The sequence below is a fragment of the Scardinius erythrophthalmus genome (genome assembly GCF_964197995.2).
Source record: "Scardinius erythrophthalmus genome assembly, chromosome: 6".
NCBI lineage: Eukaryota > Metazoa > Chordata > Actinopteri > Cypriniformes > Leuciscidae > Scardinius > Scardinius erythrophthalmus.
The window spans coordinates 2,361,099-2,381,277 of NC_138226.1; the positions used below are offsets into that span (position 1 = coordinate 2,361,099).

Here is a 20,179-nt window from a genome sequence, read left to right on the forward strand (position 1 = left end):
CACAGATATACCCGTGCGACTCGAGACTGGTGACGTGATCCAGGGTCACACATGCGTTCTGTCCTCATTGACCCGTGCCTCTTTCTCTGCAGATGTCCTGTACTGTGAGGAGCTGAATGAGAAGATCAGGCTCCTGTATCGACTGCACATCCCACCAGGTTCATCACCTCTGACTGCTTCAGGCCGGCGTCATTGACTCTGACAATGGATTAATGCACACTGCAACAAATTGTTATCCTAATTATTATTTTAGTCTTGTTTTCCAGTGCAAATTAATCAACTTGAGACTTTTTATGCCCTTTTTCAGTCTTAATTTATTGTCTTCTAGAACAGATTTTCATTCTTGAAGGTTAAAAAATCACATTATTTTCCTCATATTCTCCATTGTTGCGGCTCCTCTCTTCCCAGTCTGTCAGTAACGCTCTGTTTACTTCCTGTCTCTATGAAGCCCCTCCTTCTGAAAAGCACACTGTGCTCTGATTGGTCGACTGGAGCAGTGTGTTGTGATTGGTCGAGCGCTTCGAGTGTGTTTGGGAAATGTCCCGCCCCTAATTACCATAACCGCCAGTTTAACACACTACTAACTAACTCAACCAGGCCCCGCCCCTTTATTCAGCGTATGAATTATTATAATGAGTAATATTGTGACGTGTTCGTTCCCGGAAGAAACTCAAGACTACAATGGAGGCGTTTCAGGGAGTTTGGAGGGACTTTTTCTGTGAGCTTTTTCCTGCTCAAACAGCAACAATACACACTAAAGACAGAAGAACATGGAAAAAAGCATAATAGGGCATTTTTAATATATTATATTAAGTCTCGTTTTCTTAAAAATGTAGTTTCTTTGCTTAAATCAAGAAAAAATATCTTCTAATGGGGTCAGAAAAATACAATTTCTGCCCTCATATTTGTTCTTGTTTTAAGCAAAAACAATTTTTTTTCAGAAAACAAGACTTAAGTCATTTTGCTTCTCACGTAAATGTATTTTGATTTAAGAATGTTTAGATATTTGCACTGGAAAACAAGACATTTTTTGCAGTGCATTAATGTCAAATCAAGTCGCCTTTATTTCTACAGCGCTTTATACAATAGAGTCATTATTCAAGTTCAAGTTTAGCTCTCATCTGATAGTGTCATAATACATATATTTCAGAATATGAACTGTCTTTTGAACCCCACAGTGTCCCGTCTTGAATTGATAGCAGCTAACTCTCAGCATGATTAGCAGTGGACATCGCGAGCTCATGATTGTGATGTTTCCTCCACAGCGCTGAGTGAGAACGCAGAGGACTCGTCTCCTGTGAGTCCAGTCCTGTCCAGCGCCAGACCTCTCTATGTGAACCTGCCCAACGGTGGGTCTCTGGACAGTGTGTACGTCGTGTTTTCAGCTCACTGCTCCTGTGATGATGTTTGATCATGTGTTTGTAGGAGAGAGTAAGAGTTACGAAGAGCAACTGCGGCAGATGCTGGAGGACTTGAGCAAAGGCAAAGACAAGGATGAGGAGAAGCCTCTTCCACACATGAACCAGGTGAACCTTCATCTTAGGTTTATGGACTTATATTAATATGTTGATGCATGTACAGTACTGTGCAAAAGTCTTAGGCATGTTAATATCCCCCAAAAAATGTTTTTAAGTCATTTATTTCTATCTTTTGCTGTAGTGTGTCAGTAAGAAATATCAGTTCACATTTCCAAACGTTCTTTTTGCCATTAATTGTAATAATCCAGTGAGATTTGTGTCTGACAACAGCCGGTCTGATCTGATCTCACCATCATCGAGTCGGTCTGTGATTACATGAAGAAACTGAGACAGACTAAATCCAGAAGAACTGCGGGAACGTCTCCGAGACGCTTGAAGAACCCTTCCTGCAAAGCTACTGTGAAAAGCACTGGCACTTGTGTTAAAATGCTGTAAAGTGAGATTACTTTCAAAAATAAAATCACAAATTGAATGATTTAACTTCTATTAACTAATTCAAATCAATATATGGTGTAACGACCCTTTGCGTTTAAAGCGGCTTTGGTCCAGATACACTTGCGTATAGTTTCACAGGAGCTTTGCAGGAAGGTTTCTTCAAGCGTCTCGGAGACGTTCCCGCAGTTCTTCTGGATTTAGTCTGTCTCAGTTTCTTCTGTTTCTTCATGTAATCACAGACGGACTCGATGATGGTGAGATCAGATCAGACCGGCTGCTGTCAGACACAAATCTCACTGGATTATTACAATTAATGGCAAAAAGAACGTTTGGAAATGTGAACTGATATTTCCTACTGACACACTTCAGCAAAAGATAGAAATAACTGACTTAAAAACATTTTAGTTTTTAGGTTTTTTTTGGTGGGGGGGGGATATTAACATGCCTAAGACTTTTGCACAGTACTGTATGTTACAAACTTTACATGAAGACCCTAAAGAATCATACCAACTTGTGGAAAACGGGCATCCGATGACCCCTTTAAAGGAACACACCGACTTTTTGGGACTTTAGCTTATTCACAGTATCCCCCAGAGTTAGATAAGTCCATACATACCCTTTTCATTTCTGTGCGTTCTGTAAGTGTTATTTGACGCACCCACCGCTAGCCTAGCTTAGCACAAAGACTGGATGTAAATGGATAATGGTAGCATACTAATCCCAATAAGTGACAAAATAATGCAAACATTTTCCTATTTACATGTTGTGATCTGTATAGTCACAGCGTGTACAAATAACAAGGCTATATGAGACAGAGACCATTTTTAATCGTATAAATACTGGGAACTATATTCTCACTAGGCGTAGGAGCACAGCTACTTGGGCGGAGTGATTAGCGCAGCACACGAGACGCCCTGTTGATGGTTCCGTAAACAAAACAAACGTGACTAACTAGCTAGTAGCTAGAACGCACAGAAATGAAAAAGGTATGTATGGACTTATCTAACTCTGGGGGATACTGTGAATAAGCTAAAGTCCCAAAAAGTCGGAGTGTTCCTTTAAAGCTTCTCATTACAAGTTTGTGAAGGTGTTCACAAATGCGACTCAGACGGAGGTCGTGTCGAGCAGCTTTTACTGAGAATCTGATAACTCAGAAGTGTCTTGTTGTGTGTGTGATTCGTCTCACCAGCGGGAGTTCATCCAGTTTTGTAAGACGCTGTACAGCATGTTTCAAGGCGAGCCGTGCGAGGCCGAGCTCTTCCAGGCCATCGGGATGGTCACCAGTCTGGTTCTGCAGATCGGGGAGGCTGGGAACCACTCAGAGGACGCTTCCAGAGACTCGGACGCGCACTGGTCCGTCAGCTTCGAGCAGATCCTGGCCTCTTTACTGACCGAGCAGGTTCTGGTCAACTTCCTGGAGCGGCCCGTCGACCTGAGCGCGAGGATCGCGTCCGCGAAGGCCCGGCAGTATCAGGAGCGCGCCGGTCTGCTCATGATCCAGCATGCAACGGGAAGCCGATGAGGTCCAGACGACGCTTTCACGTGTGCCTTGATCTCGCCAGGACCAAACCACACCGCACTGCACACACACATCCAGTACGAACATCTAAACGTTCTTAAATCAAGAGTCATTTACTGGAGAAGAAGCTTTATGACTGAATGTATTCATGAAAATGGATCAAAATGAAGTGAGTTTATGGCTAAAATATTACAAATATCTGACAGTGGGGTCAGAAAAATACTTTTCTTTTGAATTAAGTTGACTTTTCTGACTCCACTAGTAGATATTTGCTCTTGTTTAAAGCACAAACTCACTTCATTTAGATTTTTCAGAAAACAAGGCTTCAATAGTTCACCCAAAAATGATTATTTACTGTTCTAAACATGCATGTTGAACATAAAGGAAGATATAGTGAAGAATGTTGCTAATCAAACAGTCTCTGGTCCATATTGACTTCCATATTATTATTTTTTTCTCTATATCTCCAGCAACTGTTTTAATATCTTCACAATATCTTCCTTTATGTTCAACATGATAAACTTCATGCATGTTTAGAACAGTAAATAATGACAGAATGTTCATTTATGGGTGAACTGTCCTTTTAAGACAGTTTGCTTCTCTAGTAAATGTCTCTTGATTTAAGAATGTGTAGGTATTTTGTACTGGAAACCAAAGCAAAAGTACCAAGAAAGAGCATCATTTTCTGCAGTGTGGCGTGTCTAAACTCCCATGATGCCGCAGGGGTGAGCTGGACTCCCCTCACTGAAAGCTTTAATGTAGCTCTAACGCAGCTGAGCCACATTTATCTGTCCTCCGTACAGCTTTACAGTCAGGTTTCATTTGTGAACATTAATTAACAATGATTAATACTTCGAAAGCATTTATTAATCTTAGTTAATTTTAGCATTTACTACATATCTGTAACACTGAACTAACATTAACGAAGGTTAATGAATGCTGTCATATATATTGCTCATTATTGACGTTAACAAATGAAGCTTTTTCTGTAAAGTGACTGATTTAGATGATCTGTTCCCGTATTAAAGTGTTGAAACGCTGCTTGTGTCCTTCACACACCAGGCAAATGTGAGAAATGTGTTTCAGTCTCCTCACATTTGAAGTGTGTAAGCTTTTAAATACCGCATGAGTTCAGTCTGATGGGATTGTTTACATGTTACTGACTGTATAAACGAGACTCGCATGAAGGAAATATTGATCATTATGATTATTTTACCGGTTGAACATCAGATGATGATATCTGATTCCTGGTTAAAGCTCAAATGCTGCAGCGTCCAGCGTGTTTTCATCAGTTTGATTAAAATGTATGAGGTCAATTTTTTTTTTTTTTTTTTTTTAAGGAAATATATTGCAAGATCAATATCACACATTTAGAAATGGATACAGTGATTGTTCATTTCACGCCTACTTTAAGAAACTAAATTTTGATTTCATGTTGAGTCTATAGGAATATTCCAGTTTAAGTTGATGCCAATTTTGACACTTCCATTTTTTTTAAGCAAAAAACGAAGGTTTTGATGAAATTGTTTATTTTAAAATTTAATTTTACATTAATTCTTCAGTTAAAACTGGTTTAATGGTATTGTGATGGAAACAAAGTTGTAAAAATGTTTTTTTTTCTTCAATAATGTTAAACACATGATGTGCATTTTAACATTTACAGATTCACTTCAACAGATTTTGGGAAAATTAATTTTTTGTAATCAACATGCCACAAATGCTCATTAATTTTGTATTTATTATTTGAAATATGCAAAGTAAATAAGCTGACTATCTGTGCTAGATCCTGACGACACTGTCTGAACAAACTGATCCGGTTTCAATCTGACAATCATCCTTGGCTTTTCTCAGCTCTCAGATGCATAAAGTGCCTTAAAAACCAAGTCACGTGACTGATCCTCAGTTTTGTCGTGCCACAGGAAACATTCACGCATTGTGAAATCCAAACGGGACCATGTTTAATTCTTCAGATGCTGATAATACAGTGAGTTTATCCAAATGAAGCATCTAGTTTCCATTTCTGACAGCGGTTTTGTGGCTGTGGAAACATGTAGCATTAGATGATTTTCTTGGTTGGAGGAACCAATCAGATCGTCTGAAAACTTTGCCAAACTCTCTCTCTGCACAATCTCACCTCGAGCCTTTCTGAATCAATCACAGCTTTCAGTGAAGATGATGTTTGCTGCACAAATGCATCTCAAGTTTACATGTGACGCATGTTGTACTGCTGATTATCTCAATATCTGCACATGCCACAAATAAATCATCCACAACAAGAATCCTTTTATGTTTTTATTCCAACAGACATGAAGAGAAAATTAATTTTCATCCACATTTACAGTCTGAAGACCTGCGGACACAAAGAGCACAATGTTTAAAATGGGTTTTCAATGCAGAACAAACACGTATAACGACAGTAAATGAGCCTCAGACATACGACTGGCAGTGCCGGAGTACCTCACCTTTGTACGTGGTGACGGGGACGTATGTGACGAGTGTGTACAGCTTGTTTGGAGAATCTTCGTCTTCATTGCGTTTCCTGGACAGACGCACACGCATGCGGTACGGCACGTTCCTGACAAACACAACACTAACGTTAGGCACCAGATGCATGATAGTGAATGTCTGACAGCGCTAAAATGCCCTGTGTCTGTAGCGAGTGTGTTTAATTGTGTGTGTCGACACCACAGATGTTTGAGGCGAGATTTGAGGAAAAGTTGATGCGCCTCTTGATGGAAATAAATGTTACTCAAGATCTTGTATTGAGAACGCAAGAGTCCAGCACTCATTTCAGTGACTTTAAAGGGACGGTTAGGAGTAATTTCAACCTTTGCACCATGACCTCGAGCCAAACCCCCCCCAGAAGCCTTTATTCCCTTGGTCGAACATTATTAAAGTTAGAGCTTATTTAGAGATATCAGCCGGATGGTTTAGTGCAGCGCTAATGGATCCAAGGCTGTATCTGGTAAATTACCGCACTAATAATGCCCAGAATGCACCAAACTTCTACAGTCGCACAAATAGGTTCTGTACTCATAAAACGAGGCGTTGGAAAGTTTGTAAGTACATCAGGAGTTTATTTAAATAACACTTGCCTGACGGCTAATGCTACCTCTAACCCGCACGTCGACGTCACTTCAGTGATTTGTGAAAAGCCTGTAAAAGTCCTGCAGAAAGCGATCATAAGGATGTAGTGTAACGACGCCCAGTTCCAGGAATGCACTCATATTTTGTTGGTAGTGCCAGTTTATAACAATTATTAGTTAACACTAAGTTGTCAACAAATTCGTCGTTACATTACATCCTTATGATCGCTTTCTGCAGGACTTTTACAGGCTTTTCCAAAGACTTTCAGTGACTTTAAGGTGTGGAAAATGATTCTTCACTCTTTCACAGGATGAGTCTGATGAAGATGATGCGTCTTCATACATGCTTGTTTAAGAAATGAAGCGCTACACACTCCATCAGTCAGGGTTAGAAGAACTGTTGCCAAACATAGAAACATGCTAGAAACGATCACTGCTATAATGATCCAATCATAGACTCTTAAACATTTGCCTATTTAAATCCAAACAGCAACTTTCTTTTTTGGCCAGTGTGTGTGTGTAACAACTGCAAAGCATCAAATGTATGAACAATATGATTTCCGCACTGTAACAATCATAAACGCCGGCACAACCTGCATGTTTTAAACCGTTCAAGACAGACGTCATTACCATAACCTCACAGCGATTGGCTGACGCACGCATTTTTCACTAGATATTTGCATAAAGTCCCTCGATTGGCTGCCGTCTGTGTTTTTTTTGCATATAGTCCCCAATGTTTTGACACTCTCAATCCCACAATTCATGATACTCAACGTAGACAGGACTTAACTGAAAACACTTGATCGGTTCTGTGCCAGTTACACGCATAATAACGGCAGAGAGCGTGATAAAGTTTCTTTATGCAAATATCAAGTGAGAATTGCAGGCGTCAGCCAATCGCTGAGAGGATCAGGTCGTGACATCTGTCTTGAACGGTTAAAAACATGCGGGTTGTGCCGGAGTTTATGCTGGATCTACACCTGGTTTCACAGACAAGGCTTAATCTAGTCCCAGACTATAATGCACGTTTGAGCCGCTTTAACTGAACGCAACTTTCACTGAGATCTGAACATACGTCACTGCCATTGTGTTGCACACCCGTGATGTTTTCCCCAAGACACATTTACAAACACTACTTAAATGTCCTAATCCTGGCTTAATATAAACCCTGTCTGTGAAACCAGGCCTGAAGCCCAGCTCAAACTACAGGCTCGACTCAGACCGAAGGCATTTTAGTGTTATTAGCGGGAATGAGAGCCATAAGAACGCAACAGAACCGCCGAGACCGTCTCACCTGACACCTTTAGCCCACACGGCCTTGTTGAGACGGGTATCGATGCGAACATCAGGCGTGCCCATCTCCTTCACCGCAAACTTGCGGATCTCCTTCAGCGCTCGAGGAGCTCTCCTCTTGAAAGAGCTGGAAGAGAGGAGCAGAGATGTGTGTTAATCCTCCAGGGCGAGTTACAGGTGCGCGTTCACTCGCTCCAGGTGTCACTTACATGCCATGGATGCGCTTGTGGATGTTGATGGTGTATTCACGCGTCACAACCTCATTGATGGCGGAGCGGCCCTTCTTCTTCTCGCCCTTCTTAGGTGCCATCTGCAAAAACACACACATATATCAACACAACACAATCACACACTGGATATTCATGCATCACATCACTGGATACACGTCACTCATTAACCAAAACACACCAATAACAACCAATGCTGACTTCATTTCTCATTGTAAAACCCTAGAGAACTAGAACATACAGTTCTGAGACTAAACTCTGATTGGACGAGAGACACACAACTGTTAATCACACAATCACGAACTACATAGTGCAAGAATTGACTAACTATTGTCATGATTACTCATGTATGTAACTTTATTGACGGTTTGATCGCGTTAAAACACAGTTTACCCGGTTGAAATCAGTGTAATTCTGCAGTTTACCGCTTTATCGTTTTGCGTCTCATTCGCTCACGGGACGCGTTAGCATTTAGTCTTTAATCACTCACATCAGCGTCTTAAACACGCCAAAACGCATCCCAGTGATCCATAATGTGTCTGTACACTCAAATGTGACATTAAACTGCATTATTAGTGTTTAATAACGCGGATGATGCTGGATTTATAGACGATAAACGGGAGGAAGATACTCACTCTGTACGATGAAAGTGGGAAAGGAAGAGCGGTGGATTATGGGTCACATTCAAGGCGGAATACACATTCACATCCGGGTCATTATACGTTGTTGAGTTGTCCTTGTTTTTTTTTAATGACGTAACTTATATATATATATATATATATGAGTGAATATTATGCTTATGATAATAATACAAAGCTTTTATTTTAGAACGCAGTTTTTGATTTTATTTGATTGCCGTATTAATTTTTTAAACTACATTTCCCATAAATCCGTTCGGCGCACAGGAAGCGCTTACCGACAACCGCGACGGTTATGAGTGAGTGGAAGTGAAGAAGATTCAGATTATACAATAGAAATAGACTAATGATTAAAACATTAACCTGTAAAATCTCTCAGATAAGCGTTATATCGGCACTGGAGCGTCACCGCGTCTGGTCTTTTAATGAATATTCATGAGCTGACGGGACGGTATCAATGAGCTCCACTCAGGTAAATGTTGTTGTTACTGACTGTGTCACAAAACCTACAGAGTTCCCTAAATAGACAGCAGTTTCAGGAGTTTAGTAAGTAAAAAATAAAACTGCGTGTAGTATTTGAGGCTCGACTGATGTGTTTCATTAAGATGAGAAATGTTGTGAAATAATTCGAATATAACAGTTACTGTAAGTTACAATAAATGGATTAACCTCATAAAACCGTTGGCATCATATTTGTAGCACATTTCTAAGGCCTATAAATGATCAACATGATCAAACTTCTGTCGTCTGATTGATAGTTTAGACTTCTTTAGCAAGTAAAAAGGCTTTTAATATAATTGTACAAACGTCCTCCTTCAGCTCAAAGTAAACATTAGAAAAACTTTTATATTTTTAGTAATATTTCAACGATACTGAAGCAACTTACAGTAACGTTAGTCAACATTTGAAGTGGATCAAAAAAGTTCATCAAGTTGTTCTCAAGAATCTCAGAATTCATGTAACGTTAACTTATAACTTTGATGAAAGGTTTTGATCCACTTCAAATGTTGACTACTGTAGTGTTAAGAAATTATCCAGACATCATTTATTAGAAAAATCATGAGTATCAAATATGATCATTAGGCTTTTGAGGAAGGTCTCTCAATCATCATTGTATTGCATTTTTATGTTTTAAACCTACAGAGCTTATAAAACTAAGCATTTAAATATCAGATCAGATTAAATATCATATTAAATATCAGATCATAAAACTAAGCATTTAAATATCATCTGACTAAGACATATTATTGGCTGATATTGATATTAAATGCATTTTATGTATCTGCTATACTGTTATAACGTTCTCATTGATTTGCATTACAAGCATCAGAATTTCATCTTACTTTTTGGCCATATACAGTAAATATCAGCATCTGCAACAAAATTGCATATTTTTGCGCAGTTTTAATCTCTAAATAAAACTGCGGTATTTTTCCTCTTTAGTCTCACTAATATCATATTATATGAGCCATAAAAGCCTGGTGTATCAAATATGATTCTCAACAAAAAACATGTATTTCTGTTAGATTTTCTTTTATATTTTGTCTAAAGGTTCAATAAACTTCCATTTAAACAAAAAAAAAAACTATTATTTTGTATGTCAGGCTTTACAGGATTAGACTTTACTTTCTGAATCAAACTCATGAAGTGTCGTAGATCTAGTTTAAAGTCACTAATTGACTATTCTTATTTTTATATGGAATTTTTCAGTTTTTTTTATAGAAATGATTAATCTGTGCACATCATTGTTTTAAATTGATGTTCCTCATAATCTTGAATCAGAATAACGTCCTCTTGCAGCATCTCTTCTCTTCTCTGATGATGTGGGCGGAGCAACAACCTGTCACTCACATGAGATCCACCAATAGCAAACCACAACCATCCAATCAAAATCAAGCCCCGCCCACATTTATTCTTGTTTGAGAAGCGTTTCACTCATATATACATCATTTCATGCTGACTTGACTTCATCTACTGTTGTGTGTCTCTTCCTAGTCCTCCTGATCCAGTGGCCTGTGTGACAGAAGCATCATGACGCTGGCTCCTAAAGAGCTGTCGAACCTGCTGGGCATCATGTCGGAGGACGCCTGCAGCAACAGCTTCGAGCAGCTGTCCACCGCCTTCCACCACTGCTTCGGGAAGGCCGAGCACTTCCGTGTGGGCTCGGTTCTGGTGATGTTGCTGCAGCAGCCCGACCTGCTGCCCAGCGCCCCGCAGAGGCTCACGGCGCTGTACCTGCTGTGGGAGATGTACCGCACCGAGCCGCTGGCCGCTAACCCCTTCGCCGCGGTGTTTGCGCACCTGCTAAACCCATCGCCCGCCGGAGAGGAGCAGGAGAAACCGCTCTCAGGTACGTCCTCCTCCTCCTCCTCCTCCTCTCCTAGTTGTGTTTGTCTTGCATCATGGAAAGATGGAAAGATGAATGTGTATTTAGATTGGGTCATTTATATAGTAGAAATGTGAGATTATTGTAGAAGTTGGTGCCTTCTAGACTGAGAAAAGCCAGAAAATGTATTTTTGGCTCATGTGGATGAAAGACAACAACTCTCAGAATGCACTTGCTTCGCTGCCCTACGAGGACACTCCCAAGACACGCCTACCGGTTACAGAGGGCAGTATTGGGAGAAATGATACAGCTAGGCTACTAGTCGACTCGAAACTGAAAAGACAGCGTTTTATGGTGAGATCCCCCTATGGGCGGGTTGAAGACATGCGGGACAGCTCCTCCTACTGGCTGGAGTCTTTCGCCTCTGGATAGAAAAGCCTCAGATGACGATAAATGACGATTTTTGCATCATCTGAGTTTTTTTTCCCAGACACACAACACAGAAATCTCTCGTCTCAGGGGGACATGAGGGAGGGAAGCACGTCTATTCGAAAGGGTTTCTACTGATACAAAGCTTAATGCTAATCGGTGAAGTATCCCTTTAAAGAGATAGTTCAACCAAAAAATTACCCCATGATTTACTCACCCTGAAGTCATCCTAGGTGTTGGCCTATGTGACATTCTTCTTTCAGACGAATACAATCAGGAGTTATGTTAAAAAAAAAGTCCTGGTTCTTCCAAGCTTTATAATGGGAGTGAATGGGTTTTTGGAAGTCCTTCAAAGCGCATGTATTCATGATTAAAGTGCTCGAAACGGCTCTGCGGGGGTTAATAAAGGCCTTCTGAAGTGAAGCGATGCGTTCGTGTAAGAAAAATATTTATATTTAAAACTTTATCGACTAAAATAACTAGTTTCCGGCAGACGGCCGTACGCAAGTCCACTTACCCTGAAGAGTAACGCACGCATTTGGCTGATGTTAATGTCGAGCTATATATATATATATATATATATATATATATATATATATATATATATATATATATATATATATATATATATATATATATATATATATATATATATATATATATGAAGAGTTCAGATGCAAAAGCAAGTGCCATCTGAAATTTTCTTCTAAAATTATCATTTTTATAAAGCTTGTATATTTAAGTTCAATAATTTCACTTAAATGGCAATAAAAAATTACCTATTAATTGTCATTTAAGTGAAATCACTTAACTTAAATATACAAGCTTTATAAAAATGATCATTCTAGAAGAAAATTTCAGATGGCACTTAGAGGCTTTTGCATCGGAACTCTTCATATATGGCCAGTTTTTCATATATATATATATATATATATCTCATCCAGAATAGACACAAAACATTTTTAAATTGAGTGAAAATTTTGTAAAATAAGTTTACTTTCAGTGGTTTTATGAAAAGTCTTCCTCTAAAAGTCTTATATACTGTATCTGAATTGACCTGAATAATGACACTATTCTCTTCTGTAGAGCTGAATTAAACTCTGAATTAAACTATATAACTTAATAACTGTTATTGAACTGAATAGATCTGAATTAATAGTCTTTTTAGAGCTGCTTTACAGCTGAATTTGCAGAAGCTGCTTTAAAACGATATGTATTGTATATAAAGCGCCATAGAAATAAATATTTTGTAAATATAAATAAATATAATGTTTCCTGTAGTTCAAACAGTAGAGCGTTGACACTTGCAACGCCAAGGTCACGGGTTCGATTCCCAGGGAAAGAAAGAATTGATAAGAATATAAATGTGTATCTTTAAATGCAATGTAAGTCGCTTTGGATAAAAAACATCTGCCAAATGCATAATTGTGACTGTAAATTGTTCCCTGCAGGCTTTCTTCCTCCCATCACACTGCCGGAGAAGTTCTTCCTCTCACAGCTGATGCTCGCGCCGCCCCGAGATCTCTTCAAGAAGACGCCGAGACAGGTGTCCTCCATGGACGTGAGCGCCACGCCACAGACCATCGACATCAGCGGACTCCAGCTGGCACTCGCTGGTACGAGGCAAACTACAGATGCAGTTATATAAGGCTTGAAGCGTTAGTTCACCCAAAAATGAAGATTCACATCTTGTGTCTTTTCTTTCAGAGCGTCAGTCGGAGCTGCCCACTCAGAGTAAGGCCAGTTTTCCCAGCCTGCTTAGCGACCCAGATCCAGACTCCTCCAACTCGGGCTTCGACAGCTCCGTGGCCAATCAGATCACAGAGTCTCTGGTGACTGGACCTCGTCCTCCTCTGGAGAGTGAGTGTGAGGCTGATGTTTAGTAGGGGTGTAACGAGACCCTCATGTCACATATCACGATACTGAACTCACGATATGATATTATTGCGATACTCCAAGACATATGATATAAGGTTAACAGAAAATGAACTGTTGATTAAAATGCTAACTTTGATATTACATTGTGTGTGTAAATGAATAGTCTTGGACTTGGTGCTGGAAACCCAAAGCACAGGACAATAGAGACACCAGAATAACAATATTCATGATTCTGAAGCTGAAAATACAGAATTATTTTAGACGAATATGATTTCACTCTGACTAGATATATTTAAAATAATGTAAGACCCTTTTTACTGGTAACATCAGACATTTGGCATTATCAGGACACACAAATATTCCCCCATTGCATTATTATACATTATATTCAACATTATATATAGCATGTAGTTTAATGTAGTACTGACACTAAAACTCTGTAAGCTTGAATTTTTCTCACACAGTAATTTTTATTTTGGGTGAACTATACATGATGCATTTTGTTGCATTTTTGTATTGCGATATATTGTGACATGATTGTTACACCCCTAGTGTTTAGTTTGTTTTATTGTGATGCAACGGTTAAACAGGTCTTTTCTGTCCCGTCTGGTTCTCTGTCAGGCCACTTTCGTCCCGAGTTTATCCGGCCCGCTCCGCCTCTTCTGGTGTGTGAGGATGAGCTGTCCTGGCTCAACCCGTGTGAACCGGATCATCGGATTCAGTGGGATCGCTCCATGTGTGTGCGGAACGGCACAGGAGTGGAGATCAAGCGCATCATGGCCAAAGCCTTCAAGAGTCCATTATCAGCGGCACAGCAAACGCAGGTACACCACATCACAAAACACAGTCATGTCCAGCTCACATCTCACCCCAGTTATGAAGGGGTTGCTTGCATTATTTAGACATGTTTGTGACAATGAAAAGAAATGGTTCTCTTCAAAAAGAAGATATTTTGAAGACATTCTTCAAAATATCTTCTTTTTTGTTCAGCAGAACAAAGAATTTGCGTTTTTAATAGGGCTGCTCGATTAAGGGAAAAATCATAAACGATTATTTTGGTCAGTATTGAAATCATGATTATGTAAAACGATTATTTCACATGACTTTGGGAACGTATTGCATTTATTAAAGAGACACCTTTCAACAGTTCTTAAAAAAACTAAATTTGAACATTTATTGTACTTTTTGAACTATTAAAATAAATAATATAATAGATAATACTTCAATAAGTATTTTAATAATTCCCGCTTATAATGCGGGAAATTCCCCCACAAACATTGATTCACTTTAGCATGTAGATTGTATGAGTATCCTAAATTAATCCACACAGATTATAAAATCAAATCAGTCATTTTAAAACTTTCTCCAAGACACAATTTCACAAACCGCGTGAGTGTTCAGCGGCGCTGCGTCTTCTCTCTCTCTCTCTCTCTCTCTCTCTCTCTCTCTCTCTCTCTCTCTCTCTCTCTCTCTCTCTCTCTCTCTCTCTCTCTCTCTCTCTCTTCTCTCTCTCTCTCTCTCTCTCTCTTTCTCTCTCTTTCTCTCTCTCTCTCTCTCTCTCTCTCTCTCTCTCTCTCTCTCTCTCTCAAAATGGGTTGGACAGGACAAGGCAAGCGTCGAAACTACACTCTCGCGTTTAGGAGTCGGAAATTCACGAAATTCAATTAATTGCACAGCCCTAGTTTCTAAGATGCTATTTCACGTCTTGAGACTCTGTTTTTTTAAATCCACTGGCGCTCCTTTCCAGCTGCTTTTTTTATTTTTTTATTTGAGCTTTTTACTGAAAATGTTATCTCTTTAATGTTTTTGTAAATAAAGTGATTTTAAAGTAAAAAAAAAAAAAAAAATAAATTCTCTCTCTCTCTCTCTCTCTCTCTCTCTCTCTCGTCAGCTGCTTGGTGAACTAGAGAAGGATCCTAAGCTGGTTTACCATATTGGACTGACACCAGCCAAACTACCGGACCTGGTTGAGAACAACCCTCTAGTGGCCATTGAGATGCTCCTGAAGCTCATGTCATCCAACCAGATCACGGAGTATTTCTCTGTCCTGGTCAACATGGACATGTCACTGCACTCCATGGAGGTGGTCAACAGGTACAGCGTTAAACTCTTTCTCGGACCATGTTCGTGGCAGGACAGTGAGTTCCCGACCGCAACATAAAGAGGAGTACACACACAAACCAACGGTTTGCATTGCAAGATTATTTATTAAAGAAAAAAAAACTAAACATAATGTCTAGGGATTTAAATAAGCAAGAGAAAATAGTAGTCCAATGGGGTAATAATGAATGTTAACAAACTAAAATAGAACAAATTGGAACAAAAATGTTCCACCAGAGGAAGTAACGTTGGGTAAATCGGTCCAAACATTTCTACTATCCACCCGTAAATGATCCAATTAACAGTGACGTCACAGTCGAATGATATACTGCCACCATCAGCTAGAGAATAAAAAGACAGGGTGGAGCGTAAAAATCTCGATTGTTTCGTCTGTGGATGTGTGTGTTGTGTGTAAGCGTTTCATTCACAGGGTACTTGAGTACTTGAGTTTGACTTTTTGATATTTAAGTCCTGGAAAACCCTTGAAAACAGCCATATGTGTGAAGAGGTACTTGAAAAGTGCTTGACTTATTTAAATACAATTTATATGAAATGTAATTTTTTCATAAAAAAACACTAATGTAATATTTTCCCACAAAATGAACACGTCTGATAAACCCCCATCAAACCTTTTCTCGATACGAAGTACGCCAACACTATAATGTAAAATATTATTTACTGAACAATAATAGCCATTATAAACTATATACTATTAAATACGTTGTAAGTTGTGTTTTTGATACCTTATAAACATATTTTATTAGATTGTCCTGGACTTAATACAAGTAGAATGCTCTTTTATGAGGATACCTCACTTAAGGACTTATTTAGTAAGATTACGCCTGAAAAGGTTTGGGATTTTTTTTTTTTTATCATATGTTAATTTAAAAAATCTTGCTGCTTTTGTTTGTTTGGTTTTTATTATATTTATGTGATATTTGTATTTTTGTAATTATATTTTTGCCATGAAAATAGCTTGGAATGCTGACATGGCACTAAATAAAACACTCTGAGTCTGGATACCTTACATCTGTAATTTAAGTTAAACAAAATCTTAACGATATTGTTTGATAAGTGCGATCTCTGATTGTAGTCCTTCAAAACCAAAAAAGGAGTGCTTGAAAATCCTGGAGTTTCAGTGTGTGTACGAACCCTGCACTCAGTATGTGTGTGTGTGTGTGTGTGTGTGTGTGTGTGTTGTAGGTTAACGACAGCGGTGGATCTTCCTCCTGAGTTCATCCATCTCTACATCTCCAACTGCATCTCCACATGTGAGCAGATCAAAGACAAATACATGCAGGTAAACACACGGACCATCATGCATCTGTGTGAGCAACTGTTAATGCTTTTATGTATAGAAATTGAATACAACAAAAGACGCATTAAAGCTGCCGTCGGCAAAAATTTTTTGATCAAATTCAGTGAAATTGACACTATAATCCGACAGAACAACATAAATAAGGTGGTTTTAGAAAAAAACCTGAGCTTCTAACTCCACCTGGAGCGTGTTATTTGTTTTGCAAAAATCCACCGCTCCCGGATCATCGGGTCCATTCAGCGCAGGGGGGTGTGAGATCTGACTGTCAATCACAGGTCGTGCACACGCCACAGATCCCCTCTCCCTCGCGCAGACGCACACGTTACAATATCACATGCACACGACACGCCTGAAGTTCGCCTGAAGATTGTACGAAGCGTGATGGCGGAGAGAAAATCTACTAACAAGCTTCCAATTCCTCGGTTATTGCTATCTATGGGTATATTAGCCAGGGCAGCCTACCTCCGAGTCCATGGTGTTGATCGACGCTGAAGAGACGGACGCGTTCACAGAAAATCAGGTATACACACACTGACGAGCACGAGCTCGATGGGCGGGTGCTCGTTGGTAGTGGGGGAGGGGCATGAGAGTTGTAAACATTCAAAATTTTGGCTAAGTCAACCAATCTGCCAGACTTGCCGACTGCAGCTTTAAATTGATCAGAAGTAACAGTAAAGACATTTATAATGTTACAAAATATTCTTTTTCAAATGAATGCTGTTCTTATAAAAGGTAGTTATTTTACTACTTTATACAGTTTTAAGTGGATAATTTTCTTAGATGCACTTTTATGATGATAGATGCACTTTAATGATGGATAGATGCACTTTTATGATGGATAGATGTACTTTAATGATGGATAGATGCACTTTTATGATGGATAGATGCACTTTAATGATGGATAGATGCACTTTAATGATGGATAGATGCACTTTAATGATGGATAGATGCACTTTAATGATGGATAGATGCACTTTTATGATGGATAGATGCACTTTTATGACAGATAGATGCACTTTAATGATGGATAGATGCACTTTAATGATGGATAGATGCACTTTAATGATGGATAGATGCACTTTAATGATGGATAGATGCACTTTAAAGATGGATAGATGCACTTTAATGATGGATAGATGCACTTTAATGATGGATAGATGCACTTTAATGATGGATAGGTGCACTTTTATGATGGATAGATGCACTTTTATGATGGATAGATGCACTTTAATGATGGATAGATGCACTTTAATGATGGATAGATGCACTTTAATGATGGACAGATGCACTTTAAAGATGGATAGATGCACTTTAATGATGGATAGATGCACTTTAATGATGGATAGATGCACTTTTATGATGGATAGATGCACTTTAATGATGGATAGATGCACTTTAATGATGGACAGATGCACTTTAATGATGGATAGATGCACTTTAATGATGGATAGGTGCACTTTAATGATGGATAGATGCACTTTAATGATGGATAGGTGCACTTTTATGATGGATAGATGCACTTTAAAGATGGATAGATGCACTTTAATGATGGATAGATGCACTTTTATGATGGATAGATGCACTTTAATGATGGATAGATGCACTTTAAAGATGGATAGATGCACTTTAATGATGGATAGATGCACTTTTATGATGGATAGATGCACTTTAATGATGGATAGATGCACTTTAATGATGGATAGATGCACTTTTATGATGGACAGATGCACTTTAATGATGGACAGATGCACTTTTATGATGGATAGATGCACTTTTATAGATGCACTTTTATGGACTTCAAAACAGAAACACCCATTCACTGCCATTATAAAGCTTGGAAGAGCCAGGACATTTTTTAATATAACTCTGATTGTATTCGTCTGACAGAAGAATGTCATACACACCTAGGATGACTTGAGGTTGAGTAAATCATGGGCTAATTTAAATTTGTGTGTGAACTATCCCTTTAAAGAGGCTCTAGTGCTGTTATTTTTGTGCTCATTCTCTCTCACGATCTCTCCTCTCCTGAAGAACCGTCTGGTGCGTCTGGTGTGCGTCTTCCTCCAGTCCCTCATCAGGAATAAGATCATCAACGTTCAGGATCTGTTCATCGAGGTTCAGGCGTTCTGCATCGAGTTCAGTCGTATCCGTGAGGCCGCGGGCCTGTTTCGCCTCCTCAAGACCCTTGATAACGGAGAGATGCCGGCCGAGGGCAAGATGGCCAAATGATGGCGAGCGCATGAACTCCAGGACTAAAGCTGAGTCTCTCTCTGAAAGCCTTTCACTTCACAGCGTATCAACTTCCTCATGTTTTCCCACATGGACATGTTCAACCTTTTTTTGATCCTGATGCGTTTTTTTCTTTTCGTCCATTAAAGCGGTGGTTACTTACACGTTCTTCATTGTATGTTTCGACTCCTCTGCTTCATTAACTTTAATAAGTTCAGTTTTGCTGAATTTGAAGTGGTTTTATGTTCTTTATTTTGACGTTTATCTCAGCCATAAACACGATGATGATAATGCTGAGTGGAATGTGAACTGGATGTGAACTTGATCTGGATGTCTGGGTAACACACAAAAGCCTTCATATATAATGCATTATATATGTAATTTAATGCATTAATTATGCACCATATAATGCATTGTATGGTCTCATGAATAACCACCGTTATAATCCTTATCTATTCATTGTTACACCTTTAGAAAGTATAATAAAACAAACTACCAATTTCGGAAATATTATGCTACATTTAACTCTGAAAATATACAATGCATTGCAGCGAACATTATGAATATCTTTATAATACATTATACATAAAGGCTTTATGTAAAGTGTTAATGATGTATGTTCTTTCAACACACATTAAAATGGAGATGTTTAAGTTAACAATGGCAGAGTATTTGAGACTAATCATTTTTAAAGCTTCCATGCATTGCAATAAAACAGGTCAAATTTTATTTGTATATCTTTTCACATCACACATGGTTTTGAATCAGCTTGACCAAGTCATAATGTTAATGTTTATATAATATTGTGATGTCTCACTAGTCACGCTCCTCAGTTTAGAGATGGATGACAGGATTTTTTATATTTGAGGTCGATATAAACCATTATAAAAGTGTTATTACTCTTTTTTTTCAGTGTGTGTAATCTGGATTATGAGGTTAGACTGCAAAAATTAATTAGAATATATTAGACTTTAAAATGCCCATATGTAGGCTAAAGGTACTTTTCTATTGATTAAAGATTAATAAACACTGTAACAGATGCATTGCTCATTGCTAGTTAATGCATTAACTAATGGGACCTCATTGTAAACTGTTACCTAATAGTATATTACTTTATTTGAGTGTACTACTGTATGTATACGAGTAAAGCTGGATTAACATATAATAGTTCTCATCTGAAATGAGTTTTATTATCAGATAATGAAATGCGAAACAAGCACAAT

The 20,179-nt window shown here is 38.7% G+C and overlaps 3 protein-coding genes across 3 annotated transcripts in view; 2 read left to right on the top strand and 1 right to left on the bottom strand.

Annotated features, from left to right (window-relative positions):
* The window catches only part of tbc1d8 (TBC1 domain family member 8), a 52,362-nt gene extending 46,655 nt beyond the window's left edge, over nt 1–5,707 (top strand). The window contains exons 17-20 of the mRNA XM_081368748.1: nt 93–158; nt 1,266–1,349; nt 1,426–1,526; nt 3,103–5,707. Coding sequence (XP_081224874.1) covers nt 93–158; nt 1,266–1,349; nt 1,426–1,526; nt 3,103–3,435 — 584 coding nt within the window. The 3' untranslated portion in view covers nt 3,436–5,707. The remainder of the gene's footprint in view (nt 1–92; nt 159–1,265; nt 1,350–1,425; nt 1,527–3,102) is intronic.
* A 3-nt stretch (nt 5,708–5,710) lies between these two features.
* On the bottom strand, nt 5,711–8,729 carry rpl31 (ribosomal protein L31). The gene is made up of 5 exons (XM_081368758.1): nt 8,674–8,729; nt 8,021–8,121; nt 7,813–7,938; nt 5,895–6,007; nt 5,711–5,782 (listed from the first exon to the last, which is right to left on the bottom strand). Exons 2-5 carry the CDS (start codon nt 8,119–8,121, stop codon nt 5,751–5,753), a joined length of 372 nt encoding a protein of 123 aa, XP_081224884.1. The 5' UTR covers nt 8,674–8,729; the 3' UTR covers nt 5,711–5,750.
* Nucleotides 8,730–8,937: 208 nt separating this feature from the next.
* cnot11 (CCR4-NOT transcription complex, subunit 11) lies at nt 8,938–20,178 on the top strand. The gene is made up of 9 exons (XM_081368760.1): nt 8,938–8,975; nt 9,056–9,148; nt 10,672–11,026; nt 12,883–13,047; nt 13,139–13,291; nt 13,931–14,133; nt 15,201–15,403; nt 16,613–16,709; nt 18,759–20,178. Exons 3-9 carry the CDS (start codon nt 10,708–10,710, stop codon nt 18,954–18,956), a joined length of 1,338 nt encoding a protein of 445 aa, XP_081224886.1. The 5' UTR covers nt 8,938–8,975; nt 9,056–9,148; nt 10,672–10,707; the 3' UTR covers nt 18,957–20,178.
* Nucleotide 20,179: the final 1 nt, after the last annotated feature.